A 21783-nucleotide genomic window follows, 5' to 3' on the forward strand; every position below is an offset into this window, starting at 1 on the left:
TGTTTTATTTCTCAGGTATAAAATCCTGTGTCTCCTTGAGTTGACTATTTATGTAAAATTTAGCCACCTCCAACATGAGACAGCACAGTTCTCATAGGCCTGCCCTCAGTTTTGGTGCCAGGTGCAATTTTGGGGGATTCCAGGTTTGAGAATTCATTAGAAGGACACACAGAACCCCCTGAAAACTGTTATACGTAGGGTTGTGGCTTTTAACAGATTAAGATCAGCTAGGGAAAGAGATGCATAGGGCAGACTCCAGAGGTCCAAATTCTGAGCTTCCAGTAGTCCTCTCCCTGTGGACACCTGGAGAGCATTAAGTCCTCCCAGCATCCACGTGTGTCAGTGTGTATGGAGCACTGCCAACAAGGAAAGCCCACCTGGGCCTGGGTGTCCAGAGTTTTTATTGACACTCCCATCTCGCCCATATGTCTGTCCTTTAGTCTCCAGCCCTCTAGACATTAGGTTGACACCCTTAGTCTCCACTTCCTCCAGCGAGCAGCAGATACCACATGGCTTAACATAAATCACGTTGTTAGACTGCTTGGTGGCCAAAGTCCCCAGGCAAACAAAGATATTCTTGTTAGGCATGACATTTCAGGAGCTGAGATATCACCTTTCAGCAGCAAAGGGCAAAGGCCAGACCTCTTTCTTGGATAAGGTTAATTCTTCACTATACAGTTTGCAATATACAATTATTTTTCTTCAACATTTGTGTTTTTATAACATCACTCATTACTGCTCTTCATTAAAAATCCACATGAGAGGTAAAGAGGCAGAAACAGAGCCGGAAGGTTCTTCATCTGCACACATGAGAGGACCACATATTTCACATTTGCATCTTAAGTTTCTTTACTATTGAATATATAGTAGATGGCTTTAAATAACATTCTTCTCATTGTCTTTTGTCCCTTTTTGGGGCAGGAGGGAAAACATGGATTCATGGACAAAAATATGTATATATTCTGCGCAAAATCATTGAAGGTAAGTAAACTAATAGCACATAGATTTAAATGTTTACTGGTTTGTGTCAGTGTCTGGTTATACAATGAATAATTCATATCAAACTAGTAGAATGTAACATTTACATAAAATAATACTTTGCAAATTTATGGTAAGTACTAATTACTTGCCTTATTTGCCATGACTATGATATTAAATATTCATAAAAATGTGATTATTTCTTTGATTTGGCAGGCATTTAGATTTCTCTACAGCTTTTCACACTGCTAATTTTAATCCAGTAAATTATCTGGAAGAAAACAGTATGCAGCCTAAAAACTGTTCAAAATTCACTCCAACATTGAGCACATTATGGACGTAATGATCCATTACAACCAAACTTCAAGAAGGTCTTAGAAGAAAACTGAGAATTAAACAAAGAAATATGGAGGCTATCATCATGATTTGTCAGATATGTTTATTAGGAGATTTTTTTACATATACGATGGACAACCCTTAGAAGTACTATCCTGATATATAATAAATGTATCTTGAGATGTTTTGCTCCCGCCAGGGGCCAGTTTAAGAGAATTTACCAGGACTCTGCCAGTGTTCATTTCCCAGCTTGATGTTTAGTGAGATTATTTGTGAGGCACATTAATGCAAGATTCTGAACTGTGGGTAAGTGTGCTAGAAATGTGCTCCTTATGGGATCAGAGGGGCACCTCCTCCCTTCCTCCCTGCTCCTGTTTAAGTTGTGGGTTCTCATATTCTTTAAAACAAAATTAGAGTTCTGTGGCACAAGACTCATATCAGTGAAGATTGTACTGCCTGACCTGATTATTTTATATTCAGGTAATAATTTGCCAGCTTTTTTTTTGGTTCAGTGAGCACAAAATGAATCTCTCCTATGGATATTCAGCATTCTCTGGTCAAAAAATTCAGAGGAAAAGGAGAGTTACTCTTGGGATCTAAAGGTTTAGGACATAAGATAAAAAGGGAGGTAGTAGGAGAGGGAGGGGGGGAGATTGTCAAGTGTGAGCTTCCTCATCAGAAAATAGTTGGAGAGAGATGTCAGTGAGGGACCAGACACAGTGCTTCCCTTGTTTATATCACAGCTTCTGTCACTGAATCCCTATGAGACAAAGACATTAAATAACCTATGGTCCCTTTGAGAGCTGTTATTCAACAGGGTGAGTTTTATTAATTCAGTATCTGGAGCTAGAGCTAGGAAGCACTTCCAGATTTGTTCATATTTGTTTATGAAAGGTGATGAATCAGGTCAGGGCTATGATAGAATAACAAAAAAGAGCTGATAACTCTGAAAAGTAAGGAATCTATAATATAAACCCCAAAATCAGAGGTTTGCAATTCAAGATCGATAGAGGAGGACAGGTGGTATGGTATATAGACAAAAGAGGGCCCTTCTTTCACAAAAATTAAGGAAAAGGTGAAATGAAAATTTTAAGACTGAAAATTTAAAAGGTTAGCAACTCAACAAAGCCCATAAGCCTGTAAGTCTGAATGCTCTGCTTTGTCCTTAGAGGTGACTGTGATAACCAACACTAATACCACAGATGCTTAACAGTATGTTCTGAAGAAAGATAGCTTTGGTTTGTCTGTCATGCCAGGAGACAACACAGCTTAGTGGTGAGGTTGGGAGCAGACATATGTGGGCACCACTTCATAACGGTGTGATTTCTAATAAGTTATGTAACTTCTCTCTGCCTCAGTTTCCTTATCTGAACTGGGGAAAAACAGCATTCATCTCATAGGATTGTTGTGAGGATATACTGAGAATGTTTATATAAGGGCTTAGCATAGTATCTGACGTGTGGCAACTGCTTGATAAATCTTAGCTAATAGTATTATGACTATTACACGCAGTAAGCTAAAACAGAGAAAAATCAATTAGCTAAATGTCTATTCATGTGAAGAAGGAATTCAGATATTTGACTGATATTTGCCAAAATGATTGAATTGACTGCACCCCATGGTTTTGTGATAGGAGAAAACTAACATAGTCTAGGTAAGTCAATGACAGCCACTTTGGGCCTTCCAGTTCAGTCTTGGGTTTAAGCAGGAATGAACAAAGCAGGCGTTTCAGTATGAGGTTCAAGAGAACACTTCTAATTCTGGTTGCTCTGGATATATTCTAGATCAGGAGTTCCTGATCTAGAATCCATGGGTAACTAAAGCCTATGATTATTACTTATAGACCCTTTAAGGAATCTGCTAACACCTGGAAATGGAATACAAAATTGTAGATATATACATTTTTCTGGACAGAAAGTCCATAACTTTGATAAGATTATTAAAGGGCTTATGATTCTTCGAATTTTCAGAATAACTGGTCTGGATCATGTGGGATCTTAATGAGCATTACCTAGAAGCAAATGGGTTTTCAGATTTCCAGTGAGGCCAGACCATGATTGGGAGAGCAGGAATCTGTCTTTGTTTTGGCATTAGGAGGCTATCTATGATGTGTTAGCTTTCTTGGCAAGCCACTTAACGTTGAGTTTATACTAAACAAAATTGATATGGTCATTCCTGCAAATGTCACTCTTTAGCTATAGCCACCTCATCCTTCCTTATGTAATTGTTATTTTGAGTTCCAGTACCAGACTTTCCATTTTTAACAAATGTTACAATCATGCTATATAATCATGTTAGATCTTCCCATAATTTTACTACATTGAAATAATTTTGAATCCTGACTCTGTCATTCAATTCATTTTATGACACTTGCAATTTCCTTTCAGTCATAAATTTGATAATCATGCCATCTAAATAAATATGGAAAATCCTATGTCCATTTAAGAAAATTCTTTTTCTTTTTTGGAAAAAAATATATTCAGGCTTGATAAACTTTTTCAACACAAAACACTGTAATCATCCTCCTGGCAAAATAGGAATGATATTTACAGAACAATTTTTGAGTCCCTTGTTATAATGTTGAACTGATAAATTAGGGAAAAGCAGGAATAGATTAAAATATGTTACTCCTTTTTAGCCAAAGCCTTCTTGTGTCATTGTTTTGAAAATTAGCAATGATACATGAATATGATTTGCCTAAATTGAGGCTATAAAAAAAACAACGCAAAGAACGTTGTAGTAGAGTGTGAAACTATTCTGACCCAATTTTTACTTCCCTAACAAACCCACACAAAGTCCTCAGAAAATCTGCTGCAAGATGGCACAGTATAAAATAACTATGTATAAGTTAACCCCACCCACATCCCTCTCCCCACCTATGTTGCTATCCGTACTTCTTACAACGAAAAAAAAATGTAAACCGCGTTCTTGCTGGCTTTCTCTCAAGTCTATGCACCACCTACTGCATTGCTTTTCCAAGCTATGACCAACCTTCTCAAGAGCCTGCTTCCCAGGTTTGAGAAACAAAGCTGCCTTGAAATCAAAGATTCGGTCTGATGGAGCCTCTCCAGTTCCTGGTGCTAATCATAGAACTGGAGGCTGCTCTTTCAGGAAAGCAGAACGTTCACGGTTTAAGAGGTTGGGGGTGGGGGGCAATCCTACCTTCCAAGAAAACTGCAGAGTATACCTCATTTCCCTTTCCACTAGTCAGCTCCCCTAGAGCCGATTATTGTTGATGTTGTTGTTATTATTATTAATTATCCTGACAAGGACTTGGGGATTCACCCCAAGCATCTCATTACTGTGGGCAGAGGGGCCTGGAGAGCACGGGAGGGGGTAAGTTTCCCCGGGAAGCCAAGGGAAACTGTACACAGGGCGGCTGTTAGCAGCTGCGGGCACCATCTGACTGATCCGAGCCTGTCCTCCGAGCTGCCTCAACAATATGTGGAGCTTACCGGAGATCCAGGCCCGGCTGCCGGGTGTCATTTCCTATAAAGGAACCGGCTGAATTGGCGCCGGTTCTGTCCTGGGCAAATGTGCCTAGTGGAACAAGTGTGGCCTTCATTTACCCAGAGTCTCTGAAAGGAACACAAAGGGCGGAGGGGATGGTTTCCTTTGTTAACACGGAGATAACATTGTTTGCCTATGTTAATTTAAAAGGAGGACCCAAAACATGAGACATCTGGTTTTTAAAAGTCAAATCTGTGCCCTCTACTTGGAGCTTTTCATTTAAGTGGGCCATAATTAAAAACATAGAAAAAAAAAAAAAGGAGAAATCTGCTAGACAGTTTCTATTCCTGGGACTTTCACCCCACCTGAGGTCAAATAGGCCCTTGATTGTGTTTAAAAAGCCCAACTTTTGTTTTGCAGATGGTGCAGTTGACCAATGCTGCCATTCTTTGGCTGGAGGAAGAGAGGTCAGCTCTCTGGAGTCTGGGATAGTTTTTCTGACAGTGTAGAGAGCATTAGCCTGAGCTGCTTGAAATATGTGATGTCTAGAAACAATGGGAACAGTGTTTATTGTAGCTTATGTGCACATTGTGTGGGCTTTTAACTATTGAATCAAGAGGTCCTGCTCTTTAAATGTCATTGCACTGCCCTGTCACTCCATGGCTGCTGGGTAACTACAGAAACCTAAAGGAAAAGGCATCCATTACTCCATTTGTACCCAAGAGTGCCACTGAGTTTCAGGAATAAGGAACTTAAGACAGTGCAAAATAATGCAGTGACACACCATTTGCCTAGTCTTGTTTAGAGGAGAGTTTACCTTCTGAATCTGCAGAGTAAGCACAGACTAAAACTGTATTAGTTTCCCAGGGCTGCTGTAACAAAAGTACCAAAAAAAGGATGGCTTAAACCAACAGAAATTTATTGTCTCACTGTCCTAGAGGCCACAAGTCTAAAATCAGGTGTTACCAGGGTTATGCTCTGTAGCCTCCCAAGGAGGATCTTTCCTTGACTTTTCCAGCTTCTAGGAGCCTCAGATGTTCCTTGACTTGTGGCAGCATATCTCCAGTCCCTGCCTCTGTCTTCACATGGAATTCTCCCCATGTCTCTGTGTCTTCACATGGCTGTCCTTTTTGTCTCTTTTTTCCTTATAAGGAGACAGTCATATTGGATTGACAACCTACTCTATACCAATGGCACCACATCTTAACTATTCACACTTGGAACTACCCCATTTCCAAGTGAGGTCACATTATGAGGTGCTGGGGGTTAGGACTTTAATGTATCTTTTTTTGGGGGGGGGATAAAATTCAACCACTAATACACGGAATAAATGAGAGGAGAGTGAAGGGGAATTAGGTGGAAACTGAATTCTGTAACTCTTTGTTTCATATTAGGTTTAAAGTTGTTTAGGAATTGGGATAGGTCATTATTTTTAGAGGTGACAAGGCCTGAATTTGGTCAAAGGTAAATACAAAGCACTTACCTAATGTCAAGTTCTATGTTTTGGATATGCAAAAGTAATATAAGGTACTTACATATAGTTAAAGAAATCTAACCAGAGTGTTTGGGATTAAGGTATTATGGTGAGTTGAAATTCTTACTTTATCGGAAGTTTCATTTTATCACCATTCTTATTTCTTAGTGTGGGACCCTTTGAGGAGGTGATACAGTTACTGCTGGACTTTTCTCAGCTTACTAGTAGCTAGAAGATGAAGTCTTCTCCTTAGAGGCCAGTTATCAATTGTACTATCTTAACAGTTACCTTTCCTCGGTGCCACGGGTAAAAGGAGCAACTCAATCACCTTATCTCAAGCAAAACCAAACTAAACAAGACATTTATTTATTGTTAGCATGAAGGAAACAGTAGTAGAAGGTACAGTACTGATTATGGTCCTGAGACTGTACCAGTGGTGTCTTAGACATGCTTCCCTGTGCTCCTGGGCCTACTTCTTTAGCAAAGCCAAGAAAGGCTCACACAGGAGGACACTGACGCCAACTGGCCAAGGTGATGCAGTAGTGAAGTGAAGTGTATCAGGACTCACACCTCCTTCTGTCTGAATTCAAGGTCTAAATATCCATTGCCTGCTCTTTAGGAACTAATGGTTGAAGAGGGAGCAGAGCTTTTCAGGGTTGTGCAAATAATATGAACAGAAGCAAAAAATAGTCAATTTAGAAACATTTCTTATGGGGTGCCAACTGTGTGCCACGTGCTTTAGAAGATAGACATTTTTACTTATTATGTAATTGGTTAATCTAGACATTTTATAGGCTATCTCTTCTCACAAAAACCATACAAAGTATTATTCACATTTTCCAAAGGCAGATATACAGATAGTGGTTGATGGAGGTGGGCTTTGCACCATTGCAAGTGGTAAATAGAGAATGGCAATCATTTTGAATTATCTGGAACAGAAGCACTTTGTTAGTGAGCATGAGAGATAAAATTGGAAGTGTGTGGGCAATTGATGGAGGGCTCTGAATGTAAGCCTGAAGACTATATCTACAACAGTGATATTACCAAGCAACTGCAGATTTTGAGCAGCTGGGTAAAGTGATGAAAACAATATTGAAGAAGAGGAATCCAACATTTATGAGAGGAGAAAATAGAGGCAGGGAAACCAGCCAGAAGGTTTTTACAGTAATTGAGGCATAAGTTGAATCAAGCCTTCTGTGTGTGGGGGCTGTGGAAAAGAAAAGAAAGGGAGTTTGTTTGTTTACACCTTGTCTCATTCCAAAAAAGACTTTAAGGTAGTTTGCAAGAATCTTTGAAATACAGTAGAGGAATACAAAGAGTGGCATGGGGAAAACATAAAAACAAACAAAGGTAATGAAATAGAAGCAAGGCCAATGCATTTCTGATGTGGAAGGCATCCTTCTCATCTACAATGGGAACAAGGGAACAAATCTATACATCCAGAAATACAACTCTGTTCTTCTGGCTTAATGCAGGGGAGAATTTTAAAGTTTGTAGAGGAATTTTGGGGGCTACATACTCTTTAGGCAATCTGAAATGTGCACAATTTTTGATAAATATCGCATGGCATTATGTTCAAGTAACAGGACTGTGCTTATTGCATGCTCTAGATAAAAACCAGAAACATATTCCTTAATTAAAGTCAAGCTGGGTAAGATTGTATTTCTCCTTTTTCAAAAGGAGGTGTGCCTGGGTAGACCACCCTAAATCACTCATAGAGGAGTCAAGAATATACTCAGGAGGTATTAAGATTCTCTTAAAAAAATGCATTAAGTAAGTGGTGATCATGGCCTCCAATTTCAACTTCATGTAACATAGCCATTTGAGAAAACATTAAGGCGAATGTAACTAATATCACAGACATAAGTATCTACATAAACCATAGAATTTCAGTTTTTCTAGTTTTATGCAAAACTTCTTCCTGGATGCCCTTCAAATAGATATTATGGTGTGTGTATTAGGAATGGGCTAACTTCCTGTGTGATATGGGATTGGTAATAACTGAAAGACACTAGGTGATGAATTAGCAAGGGTTAGAGCCCAAGGGGAGAAGAGAATGAGGCTGTGTACCCTTAGTCTATTCCTATTAGGTACTATCAGGGATTCTTAGCTACAAACAACAAAATCCTTACTCTTACTAGTTAAAGCAAAAAAAGAATTTATTAAAAGAATTTTTGACTAGTACTCTCAGTAAGAAGTATATTTTACCTTGTGGCATTCACATATCCGTACATGTTTTCATATATACATAAAACAAAATTTGAGTGGATCAATACCTCTTGCTTTATGAGATTTAAACCTTCTTCCTGTTCTCTTCTATTTCATTTTAAGAAATTGCTGGTTGTGATTCGCTCAATTGATTTTACATTTTACTAATTGGTTGTGAACAATAGTTTTAAAAAAACCACCATATTAAGGATTGTCAGCCCTGGCATTTCTGGGATTGGTGAGTTAGGTTGGAGATAATGCAGCCAGTAACAGTAGTAAAGGCACAGCATGACTCAGCTTGGGTGAGTCACTGCTCCTTCTACCACTTGGGCTCATATCCTTGATGTGGAGCACCAAATACTGGAAACTCCACTATCCTTTTCCACAAAAGGGTACGAGATGCATCCTTTGCCACTCTGCTCAGAAAATGGATTCTGCTACAGTCCATGGCTTCCTCAGGTTGTTTAATTCCAAATTGAAAGCTCCTATGAGTGTGTCTACTAGTGAAGCCTGATGCGCTGGTGGCTCAGTTGCAAGGAAAACACATTTTCTGGCTTCTCTCCTGAGAAGGCAAAGCTTATGCGGTGGAGACACCCCCCAAACATAGAGTATTTGTTGTGGAGGTGTTGGACAGGTAGAAAAATGGCAAGTGCTCATTACATCCCAGATAAATGGCGGTTTACACTGATTACAGAAAATAATTCACATTGAGTGCTTGATATTCTTCATGATTATAAAATTGGGGGTATGGAAGAGCACAAGTATAGAGCACCAGAAACCAAGTCTTGAGGGGAGCCACAGCTAAAGGCCACAGTGAGCTGTAGATTATGAGCAATTCCCAGTAGTTGCTCTTGCTGGTTTTGAACAGAGAGAATTTTTTCCCAGAAACAATACCAGTCTCATCTGCTAGGACTTGATAGAGAATATTTCACATTACAGACAAAACTAATGTACGGTAATCATACCATCTTCTCTTATAGGGGAGTTTCAGATTTTCAAATTGACAAAATCCTTGATTACCTCTAGCACTGTGACATGAAGATCTTTATTAGGTCTAGGCTCCAGATGATTACAGAAAAATCTCAAACAGCTAATTATAGTAGGCAATGGGTAGATGAGGAAAACACATTTTCTTTCTCTTAGACATGGGCCTTATAGCATTTTGATGGCTCTTAACAAACGTGATTCTGGCAAAGACTGTCAATTATGGTAATAAACTAGGTGATGAGAAGCTGAGAGAATATAGATATGACCTTTGTTGTTATAATTATCATCACTGTTCTGCATAATACCCAGAAGGCAGAACAAGTGACTTAACTAAGGCATAATTGTTCATGGTAATAGTATTGATGGTGCATTGTTTGTGTTTTGCTGATTTGATTTGGTGGTGGTGGGGCTCTCCTAGTTAAATAGAGATATTAACATTTCATTTTATTTAGAATTTTTGGAGCACCTGTTAATAGTACTTATGTTCTGTTTCTTATTAAGTCAATTGTTCGGGAGGACAGAGTAGCTTGCATTCAATTTAATAAACCTAAATATGGTCATCATTTATCTAGAGTTAAATGTTGGTTGCTTTAAAGTATAAAGAAAAAGAAAGATAAATGATGAAATATGTGCCAAAATAGGCCAACTATCATTATGTTAAACCTCAGAGCTCAATTCAGGGTTGAGAAGGATCTTCAGATGTGTGGTCATAATTGAATGTTGCTAGTTGAGTATGGCTGGAGGAAAACATGCAACTCTGCTGTCTTATCTCTCTTTAAATTTATGACTCCTAAGCTCAAGTGGGCAGTTAGTGCTGCCCTATGATCCTACTACATTTCCCTAGTCAGTTCATTTTCTTGATCTCCTACATGATTTATTTCATATCCTTTTCTCTCCAACAGACCAATATTACCTCTCCTTTCACTACTCTCTACTGATAACCTCCCATCATTAACAACATAGAAGCAATCTGAAGAGATCTTCCATATACTCCCACTCCCAAATCTACTAACACACTTGTATTTGTACCCCCATCCTCTTTCCTTTGACCTATAATAATATAAGAATTATATGTGCTTTTTTTTTTTAATACATTGGATCACATCCCTCCTTGCCTATCAAAGACATGGCATCTCTCTCTTAAATTATTAATCCCCTCTAATTTCTGGATGATTCCCATCATCATATAAATATACTATTGTAGTCCTCTGTATTAATTATATTTCTAGATTCCATAAACTTGATCCTTTAATATCTCCCATACTGCAAATGGCAGACATCTCATTCTGGACAACTGATTATGTGCTTGAGTCACCTAGCTTTGGCCTCCTGCCTTCCTTGTTTATTCCACCCCCTTCCAGGAACCAGTCAGTCAATCAAACACAAACCAGTCAATCTAGAGTCCACACCCCCAACCACTTCCCTTATGAGACTCTTATACTCTGGGCCAGTATATACCTGCCATCATCACCCCAGTGTCAGGTACCAGACAACAATGGGCATCCCCTATGCCCTGGAACCCATGAAATTATTCAAACTAACCAGTCCTAAGCCTGCATGCCTTGCCTGACACTTTCCTTCCTGTAGAAACTACACCGAAGGTCCCTCTCTCCCCTGTCTCATAACTGCCAGGGGCAATACCCTGTGTTTCTCAGTATTGTCGCCCGTAGCATGACATATACTTTCTCTGGATCTGTGAATATATGTGAACCATCTTTTCAATGGTGATTGTCTTCCAAACTGCTGCTCTTAACTATGCCTCAAAATTTCTATTATTATATTGTAAAACACCCTTATTTGGAAAAACACCACCATCCTCTTTTGATGTTACATCCATTCTCTATATCTACCTTTTTTTCAAACTAAATTCATTAGATATTGATTTTCCTTCCCTCTCAATTTCCTATCTTTCCATTATTTCTTAAATTCCCCCAATCAGACTTTTGTCTTTACCACTCTGACAAATTCTCTTATCACAGTAACTGTTGACTTCTGTCTTATCAAATCTAAGAGTCTTCATTTTATTTAGTAACTCAGCAGCATTAATGCAGGTTGTTGCTCTCATCTTGAAAAATTTTTCTCATTTGCTCTTCTCACTCTCCCTCCTGGTTTCTCCTTATCCATTTTACCTTGGTCTTCCTTTTTTCCCCCTCTATACAGGTCAGCAATTTTTTTTAAAGATTTATTTATTTATTTATGATAGACAGAGAGAGAGAGAGAGAGGCAGAGACACAGGCAGAGGGAGAAGCAGGCTCCACGCCAGAGCCCGACGCAGGACTCGATCCTGGGACTCCAGGATCGCGCCCTGGGCCAAAGGCAGGCGCCAAACCGCTGAGCCACTCAGGGATCCCCCAGGTCAGCAATTCTTAAATTCTTTGGTCTTAGACCTCTTTATACTCTTCTTTTTTTAATGATCTCTTTACACTCTTTAAAATTATTGGGGATCGCAAAGAACATTTGCTTATGTGGATTATTTCTATTGTTAATTATTGTATTAGAAGTTGAAACATAAAAATTTAAAAACATTTATTCACTTGTTTAAAATAGCAAGCTCATTACATGTTTTTAAAAAGATTAAAATCTTTTTAAATCTTTAATAAAAAGATTTTATTAATTTATTTGACAGAGAGAGAGAGAGTGCAGGTGTGTGCACACGCAAGGGGTGGGGGAACTTGAGCAGGAGAGAGGGACAGAGAGAGAAGTAGATTTCTCACTGAGCAGGGAGTCCAATGCTGGGCTCATATCCCAGGACTCTGGGATCATGATCTGAGCAGAAGGCAGACAATCAACTGAGCCACTGGGTGCCCCCAAACCCATTACATGTTAATATAAATAACATATATTTATAAAGAATGACTATTTTTTTCCTAAACACAAACATTTAGTGAGAAGAGTGGCACAATTTTACCTTTTGCTAATCTCTTTAATGCTTGGGTTAAAAGAAGACAGGTGGATTTTCATATCTGCCTCTGCATTTAATATGCTGCCACAACACATGTCATGTAGCCCCTAGAAAACTCCAGTATGTTCTTGTGAGAGGATGAGAATGAAAAAGGAAGATGTTTTCTTTGTATTATTGTGAAAATAGCATTGACCATGTGTATTCCTAAAAGAATCTTGGGGTTCTGCAGAGGTCCCTGACCATGTTTTGTGCATGGTTTTCCTTAGGTGATCTCACCTGTGTCCTTAACTGTTGTCTCTGTGCTGGTGACACTGAAAGTTTACATTTCATTCCAGATGACTTCTCTGAATGCCAGGAGATATATATGCAAATTTCTACGTAGCATCTACTCTTGGTCTAAGGGGCAGTTCAAACTTAACATGTCCCAACCTGAACTCAGTTTGCTCCCTAAACTTGATCATCCTACAGTTTCACATGCCAATAAATGGATTCCAGTTGCTTGGGCCAAAAAAAGATTGTGTCATTCTTGACTTTTCTTTCATATTCCACATCAAATTCATTAGCAAATACTGTTAGCTCTATCTTGGAAATATTCTTCAAATCCAACCTCTTCTCGTGATCTCTATCATCACTCATCCTACTTACTCTAAACTACCCAATCTCTTGCCAAGGCTATTGCAATCAACCCCTAATCACTTCCCTGCTTTTACATTTCACATAGTTCTCCCTATCTGGTCTCTTCTCCGTAGAAAACCTAGGGAATCTTTCTGAAACTTGAGTCAGCTTATTCTAATGTCTTTCCATCTGAATTAAACTAAAATCCAAAGCCCCTGTCATGGCCTGGAGGATCTTATCTCCTTCTATACTTCTTTGCATTTCCTGGAACAGGAAGGGACTCTGCTCTTCCTCAAAGACACAGAATATTGTCCTGCCTCAAGGTCTTTGAACCAAGTTCTCTTTGCTAAGAATGCTTTCCTCGGCAAAAAACAAGTGGCTCAATCCCTTGTTTCCTTTAGGTCACTCCTCAGATGTCACTTTTGGTGACTACCCTGTATACCCCCTTGATCGTTTTATCTCCTTCTACTGCTTTATTATTCCTTATATCACTTATCACCACTTGATATGTTCATTATGCACTTATTTGTTTGTTGGCTTTCTCTCTTTCCAGGAGAATACAAGTTTGAGGGCAGGGGCTTTCTGTTTTGTTTACTTCTGTGTCTCTAGTGCCTGATTTATTGTTGGTACTTGTGCATCAAGGGCAAACGGCCAAGCAGCATGTGTACCAGGTCTGCTGGAGCAGTGTTGATGGGGGAAAACTCATGGAGACTGGAGCAATAACAGGTCCCCTGCTTATTGCATTACAGGGCATTGCAAAAAGATCTAGCAAGTACAGATGTTAGGCTCTGGGGGAGGGTCCCTGACCCTTAGGCTATGGGCCTTTTAAACTGCATGATTAGACAAGCATTATCCACTTCCCTGAATACAAAAGCATTTCAAAGTGGCAGAACTTTGGCTCCAATCCTGTCCTGACAGCTCTATTTGAGTTTAGGGTAATACCAGCTCTTTCTTAGCTCAAAAAAGGAGGATGCCAGTGAGGTCCCAGAGTTGTAGCTTTATGCTGTGACAAGACCATGGCATGATTTGCCATGTAAGCCTTCAAGATTGGAAATGCAAGACTCCTTCCTAGGGCATCACTGAGTTGTTTGACTAGAGGCCATTGTCTTAAGTCCTGAGTCATTACACTTTGTGGAATACTACCTTCTGGTCAGCTAGCCTTCAGGACATGCTCACCTTTACCTGCCAACATGTAATAAATATTTATTGGATCAATTAATATCCTCATGAGGGTGATTGTGTGTAATACAAACATTCCTCAACTTATGACCATGATTTATGATTGACTACATAAAACAGGGAGGAACAGTGTTGGGGAAGGGGAGTTCTTTGGGATAACTAGAGTCCTGTGGCCTCATTAGTATGCTGGGAAGGAACTGGGCTACAGAATCACTCTCTTAGGCAAATACAGTAAAAAATTTTCCTTAAACCAATGTCAAGGGTTGGTTTTTCTAATATAGAAGCTAGATGTCCTCAAAGTAGGTATTCTCAATCTTCATAATTGATATTGCAGTAATAATTACCATAGAGAAGATAATACAAACTCATTGTATCTTTGTTTAAAAAAATAATGTTCTAGGTATATTTGAAATAAACTTCTAGTTTTAGTACATTATGGCTTAATAAGTTTGGTGGACTCTCCGGGTCTAGAAATCTAGTCACTTTTTAAAGCTTTTTTTTTTTTTTTTACTTACAAGAAAGTATTTTTAAGTGTTATGTAACTTAAATGAATAATTGGAAGGTAACCTGTTTATAATTTAGGTATTGGTTCTTTAGTCTACTTTCTCCAGTGAATTACCTTTTTTTGATTATGGGTCACATGCAGAAGTTGCTATGGAGATGCACCAGGGTAGTTACTGCAAAGAGAAGGAAGGTCAAGATTCTGTACATTGCAAAGTTAACTTAATATTCCATCATTGCAAGCCATACCATTTTCTTCTCAACTCCTTTGCACTCCTGTAATTTGACTTATGTCTTGACCACATTGCATGAGCTGTCCACTCAGAGCCATCAGCTGTCTCTTAATTGTCAGGGTCAATGATATGTTTTCATACCTCACCTTTCCCAGCTTCTCTGTGTTATGTCACAGACCTGACCACTTGTCTTTTCAACATTTACCTCTTGTGCTAACACAGCACGGTTTTGATTCTCTTTCCATTTCCCTTCCATCTTCTTTGTTTACTTCCCTTCTTCCACTTGTTGGCTAACTGGAGGAATATCGCCAAATTCTGACCTCGGGCCTCTTACCCTCTTTCTGAATTTTATGTTCATAGGCATCACCATGAAAATCTGGTTTCTTGCAAATCTCCTTCCTTAGCCTTCATTTTTATTTTGTTCTGCCGTCCTGTGGCCAAAATGTGCAGCAACTTTTTAACATCACTCACTTGGACCTCATTATGTCCAAAAATAGTTCATAATCCTTCCCTCCCCATACCTTTCAAACTGAGTTACTTTTTTTCTATGAAGAATCAAAGCTAGGTAATCACTTTTGGCTTATTCACTCCATATATTGATTCCGTGTAGTTAGTTGGCAAAAAATGTGGGTTTTGTATTCCACATATTTTGTAAACCCAACTCCTAGTGCTGCCTCCTTCTATCTCAATTGTATGATTATAAAATACTTTCAACTAATCTTCCTGCCTCTAATTTCTTCCCATTTTAATCCCTTCTGACTCTGCCTTCTGATTAATCATAGTTAACTTTAGCTGGAGCCAGATCCTTATATATCAAATTCAGTATAAATTCCATACCTGAGTCTTCATGGTATATTGTAACCATAAGCCCCAATCTATCTTCCCACGCTTATTTCCCATTGCTTTCTTGTTTATACCCTGTATACCACCCCAACTGAACCAGTCTCAGTGTTTTCCTCAAGTTGTTACCCTGGCTTCACATGATTTTCTTGCCCATCTCTCCCTGCTAAAATCTTAAATGTCTTTCCACCTCAGATGCTGCCTTCTGGATCATCTTTTTCTGTTTAGTTGGATGTAATTTCTTGTAGTTTAAATCCCCAAAGCACTTCATTTGTACTTTTTTCATGGGACCTTTCCTTTTCCATGTTCTCTTAAAGTCATGTGTATATTTACCTTTTTTTAAAAAATTTCACTATCACATGCATTAATGTAAGGGATACTTGCTAAGTTCCTATTATGTGCCAGATATGGGATTTGGCCTGGTTATTCTATGAATAAGATAGACAGAGTCCCTGAGTTCATACAAATGGAACATTCTAGATGTAAAATTAATCTCTGAAGTTATCCTCTAGAGCAGATCAGCCTCAGTCACTATTATTATTTTGGGCCAGATAATTTCTTGTTATGTGGGAGCTATCCTGTACATTGTAGGATACTTAGTAGTGTCAGTGGCCTGTATCCGATAGCTGCCAATAGTACCTTCTCCTCAACTGTGACAACCAGAAATATCTCTAGACATAGTCAAATGTTTTTTGGGGGGGAAAATCATCCCTGGTTGAGACTCACTGCTTTACAATGTCTGTCAAAGTTCTTTTTTTACTAATTAATGTTGGTTGAATTAAGTTGAAGTAACACTTTTTGTCTTCCCACTAGGCACAGCCCACTATTATTGACTGTAGTGGTGGCAGAAAGAACATAAAATAAGAGATGGGCTTGAATGACGTTTTTGGACATTTCTTCCAGTTACTAAGGTTTTGAACTGCAGCTTGTGTGTCACAGTGTATCTTTTCTTATTGATGGGAGGAGCAAATGAATTAACTCACAAAGCATTATTAGCATGTTGTGGCACGAAATGAAAGGTAAATGTTCAGTAAGTGTCCACTGCAAGTAACTTAGAGGATGAAGTATCTTCTTTTGTTAGGTTACAATGGGAACATTTGCCGGCCAAGAGACATATATATTTAGCAGTAAATTGGCATTATACATGGGTTTTCTTTTCTATTTCTTTCTTTCTTTTTTGTTTTTTTGTAGGCCCCATGCCCAGCATGGGGCTTGAACTCATAACTCTGAGATCAAGAGTTGCATGCTTTACCGACTGAGCCAGCCAGGTGCCCCAAATTGACATTATACATGAATACAGAACAGATTAAACAAAGTTTTGAAGGGGTTTTGGGAAGTAATAAACAGTGACAATAATGGTTAAGGGGAGATTTTTTTTTTTGAGGAATTGAGTTTTTAGTTAGACTTTGAAAACATTAAAAGATGTGTGTTAATGGAGAAGAGGGATTGCAATATCAAATGCGTAGGTAGTTTTCTAAAAAAACTTCAAAATAACAGTGATATTTAGTGAGGATCGCCATCCACACTAAGTTTTGTGGACTGTGTTGTTAATTATTCTAGTTATCAAGTGTCACAAACCTGGACTTATCATTTATAAGTAAAGTACTTTGTTTAGCATGCCCTTAAACCTTAGGTCAGCAAAATTGTACTCATGGAAATATAGATGGATGTTTACCATTTAGAGACAATCCATCATGGAGCCTTCTTAGCCTTGGGGAACTCAGCTTTGCTTGCATTTGTTACTCCTTAGGGGCCTTTGTGATTGAGCCTTCTATGTTTTAATGGAGAGTTAATTTCCTTCTCTACTGTTTACCCTTAGTTTTGGTTGAGGATATATATTTTCAAAGATTTTATTTATTTATTCATGAAAGACACAGAGACATAGGCAGAGGGAGAAGCAGGCTGCCCAAGGGGAGCCCGATGTGGGCCTTGATTCCAGGACCACGGGATCATGACCTGAGCCAAAGGCAGACACTCAACCACTGAGCCACACAGGGGCTCTGGTTTTGATGTGCATGGAGCTGACCAAAAATTTTCAGGAGACCAAGAAAAGAGACTATAAAATTTAGAAAATCTTATATTACTGGAATTTTCAGTAGGATTTACAACTCAACATAAGGCAAGGGAAAGTGATACACTGGAGACTTCTGTAGCAAGGTTTAACATTTCTATAATTTGGGGGAAAAAAATAACTCCTGATCTGGCTGACACCTTTCTGTATTTTTCTCCTCAAAAATTGTGCATGCCAAGGTATTGCTAAGTTCTTGTCTCAGGGCTTTCATTCAACACAGATATGCTTCATATACACTCTGTTAATCTGTTCCACTTTGCTCCCATTTGGGGAAGAAATAATACTTTCCCACTTTTTTTTCCTTCTATAGCTCACCTTGCTTTTATTTTTATTTATTTATGTATTTATTAAAGATTTTATTTACTTTTTCATAAGAGACACACAGAGAGATGCAGCAACATAGACAGGGAGAAACAGGCTCCTCTCAGGGAGCCTGATGTGGGACTCAATCCCTTGATCCAGGATTACAACCTGAGCCAAGGGCAGATGCTCAACCGCTGAACCACCCAGGTGTCCCTCACCTTGCTTTCAATGAGAGATCCCTTGAGGATATTGGGAAGGATGTCAGTGGGAAACACTGATTTTGCCAGGGCATGCAGAAATTTAAGGATAACTGGAGGAGGCACAAGCTTCGCACACTTCCTTTTTCCTTGACTTTTTTCCCAACTACTTTCCCCATTTGAAAAGCTGATGCTCCAAGAATCACTATTTCTTTTCTTTCTTCCTTTTTTTAAGTAGAAACATAATTGATATATAACATTTTGTTAGTTTCAGGTGTGCAACTTAATGGTTCAATATTTGTATACACTGTGGAATGATCACTGCAATAAGTCTAATCAAGATTTGTCACTGTAAATAGTTGCAATTTTTTTAATGATGAGAATTTTAAAAATCCACTCTCTTAGCAACTTTCAAATATGCATTACAGTGTTATTAATATAATCACTATGCTGTACATTACATCTCCACAACTTATTTATTTTATAAATGGACTTTTGTACCTTTGACTGTCTTCACCCATTTTGCCCACTTCCTCTCCCCCTAGTCTCCTGACTCTGGCAACCACCAATCTGTTCTCTGTATCTGAGTTAGGCTTCTTCTTCTTTTTTAAAGATTCCACATACAAGTGAGATCATACAGGGTTTGTCTTTCTCTATCTAACTTTACTTAGCATGTTGGTCTCAAGGTCCATCCACAAGAATCACTATTTCTCTTTTTAAAAAAATATTTTATTTATTTATTGAGAGACAGTGAGAGAGAAAGAGAGCTTGAGATCATGAGTGGGGAGGGGCAGAGGGAGAGGGAGAAAAGGCTCCCTGCTGAGTACAGAGTGCAATGTGGGGATCAATTCCAAGACTCCAAAATCATGCCCTGAGCTAATGGCAGATGCTTACCTGATTGAGCCACCCAGGTGCCCCAAGAATCACTATTTCTCAAGAAGACAAAGAACTTTTTGGGACTCCTTCTCTTTCTCACTTGGTTTCTATCCCCCACTGCTCACTGTTAGGCACTGTTTGGAAGCAAGGGTTTCCCATCCACACAACTGGCAAGCTTTCCAACCCCGGCTCTCTTACTCACTCGCTTTCTCACCTTAGGCTGATACCCTGCTTCACTGAGTTATTATAAGGATTGAATGCATTATGTATGTAAAGCACTTAGCATATTCTTGGTACAGAATTTTTAAAAATTAGGTATTATTATTCATGTTAGCTGCTAACTATTTGAATCTTGTGTTCTGGGTGTTTTTTAGAGTGGAGGTGCTTTTGCTTGTAGGTAGGACTAACTTCTAATCTTTAAATTCAACACTGAAGTGAATAGGCGCAGCCAAAGGTCAATTTGTTTCACCTTCCATGATGCTTCAAACCCTTACAAATAAAAGTTAAATATTAAAACATTTGTAGAAAATAATATAGAAAGGAGTAAAAGGGTATGTGGGGGCAATGGCAAAGAGAACTTTGGAGGATTGAATACAGGAGCTCCTTCCTCCCTGGCACCGAGAGCATCAGGAAAGTTTCTGAATGTATTAAATGTATTAAATTCTTGCCTAGAGTGAGCTAGGCTGACTCTGACACCACTGGTGTGCAGTTTCCCAGGAAATGGAAAGTTTTCCAATCATAGCCCAAGCAACCAAAGAAGGGGCCAGTGCTAATAGAGCAGATATGAGGTCTAGAACCTTAGATTAGGAGGCCTCCCCGATGTTTTCAAGGCTTAGCAGCTTCACGGGAGTCCAAGGAAAGCTGCAGCTGGGAGGGCACACTAAAGCTGAAACATCTACTTCAAGGAATGGAAAAAATACCAAGGCAGGTGAGTCAAATGGGTTTTACAATTGAGTTTTGTAACTGAGAAATTAATGTTTACTTGTGATCTGCTTACTGATTTGTAACTGATTCTACTTTTTGACTTCTTAATATAATGTAACTTTAATGTAAAGTGCTTTTATCTTAGATTTGCGATATTCTCATGAGTAATGGGGAAAGTGAGGCAATGCAGGGAGGGGGTGGCCAGGGAGATGGCACATATCATTGGAAATATTTCACTAAGCTAATACCTAGAGAAGTTTGTATGAAAATTGAACAAATACCACATTTTATATAGCATATCAAGATTTACAAAGTACTTTTACATATAGAATCTTGTTTCTCACAACTCTAAGAAAAAGATTTTTGTTTAGAACAAAATTTAAATTTTCATTTAGAATGAAATGTGTATTGGTATATATTTGATGTACATTGATCTATACACATTGCTACTTTAATAAATGGAATTTCCATTGCAATTATTTACCTAATAGAAGTTATTTTTACTTTAGCACCAAGCACCACATTTTAGAATGGGATTAGAACAAAACAATGAAAATCTAATCTTTATTTATTGATTTAAAAGATTTTATTTATTTATTCATGACAGATACACTGAGAGAGACAGAGACAAAGGCAGAGGGAGAAGCAAGCTCCCTGCAGGGAGCCTGATGTGGGACTAGATCCCAGGACCCTGGGATCATGACCTGAGCCAAACAAAGGCAGATGCTCAACCACTGAGCCACCCAGGTGCCCCATGAAGATCTGAAGTTTAATTAACTTTAGTACCAGTTGCTTTTTAACTTTTGTGAAGGCAGTTCTTTAACTTACACAATTATCTTTTTTTAAAAAACATTTATTTATTTATTTGAGAGAGAATGAGCATGAGTGGGGTGGGGGGCAGAAGGAGACAGAGAGAGAGAATCTCAAGCAGAAGCCCCACAGAGTGCAGATTCCAATCCCACTGCGGCCTAGATCTTAAAACCTGGAGATCATGACCTGAGCTGAAATCAGGAGCTGGGTACTTAACCAACTGAGCCACTTAGGGACCCCCAATTATCTTTTACTTTGAATCCTTAGAGTAGGTCATAAGATCAAGGATTTTGTAAATTGAGAAGAATTTTTTCTCCCCTGCTTTTATTGGATCGCGAACCTAATAAAACTTATTTATTAGGAAGGGCTCTGATGTCGGCTATGTGGCTCCCAATATTTCAAACACATATTTTAGAATGAATGGCTTAGGAAAGATTGGCTCTAGAAGTGATAAATTGTGTATCTAAATATAAATGTAAAATACTCTTTATATGGATAAATTTCCTTATTGGGCTAATTTTGTTGTTTCTAAGTTTACCATTTTAACTATACTTGTAATGATTAATTTAAAGGACATGATAGGAATATCATAGAACTCTATATAAGCTATTTATAGAATAGCTTTGTAGAAGGGTACTTTGGCCAAATTTCTGGAGAGGATGCACTCCATGTTATGTATCATATACACATACACGTGCGCATACTATTTCATGGTGTATTCCAGAAGGAACTGATAGTTCAGTAAAATATTTAAAAACCTTCTACAATCCTTTTTTTAAAATAAAGATTTTATTTATTCATGAGAGACACACAGAGAGAGGCAGAGACATAGGCAGAGGGAGAAGCAGGCTCCCTGCAGGGAACCCAATGTGGGACTCGATCCCAGGACCCTGGGATCA

The 21783-nt window shown here is 38.6% G+C and overlaps 1 protein-coding gene across 22 annotated transcripts in view; it reads left to right on the top strand.

The window, feature by feature from the left end:
- The window catches only part of LOC144300571 (uncharacterized), a 227658-nt gene that overhangs the window by 122251 nt on the left and 83624 nt on the right, over positions 1-21783 (top strand). For 14 of the 22 annotated variants that reach the window (XR_013367284.1, XM_077876789.1, XM_077876794.1 and 11 more), the window contains one exon: positions 922-981. The exons of the other annotated variants lie outside the window; for them this stretch is intronic. Coding sequence is in view for 13 of the 14 variants with exons in the window: in XM_077876789.1 (XP_077732915.1) it covers positions 922-981 (60 nt within the window). In the remaining variant the exon portion in view is untranslated. The remainder of the gene's footprint in view (positions 1-921; positions 982-21783) is intronic. 22 annotated transcript variants of the gene reach the window in all.

The sequence above is a fragment of the Canis aureus genome, chromosome 28 (genome assembly GCF_053574225.1).
Source record: "Canis aureus isolate CA01 chromosome 28, VMU_Caureus_v.1.0, whole genome shotgun sequence".
Taxonomy (NCBI): domain Eukaryota; kingdom Metazoa; phylum Chordata; class Mammalia; order Carnivora; family Canidae; genus Canis; species Canis aureus.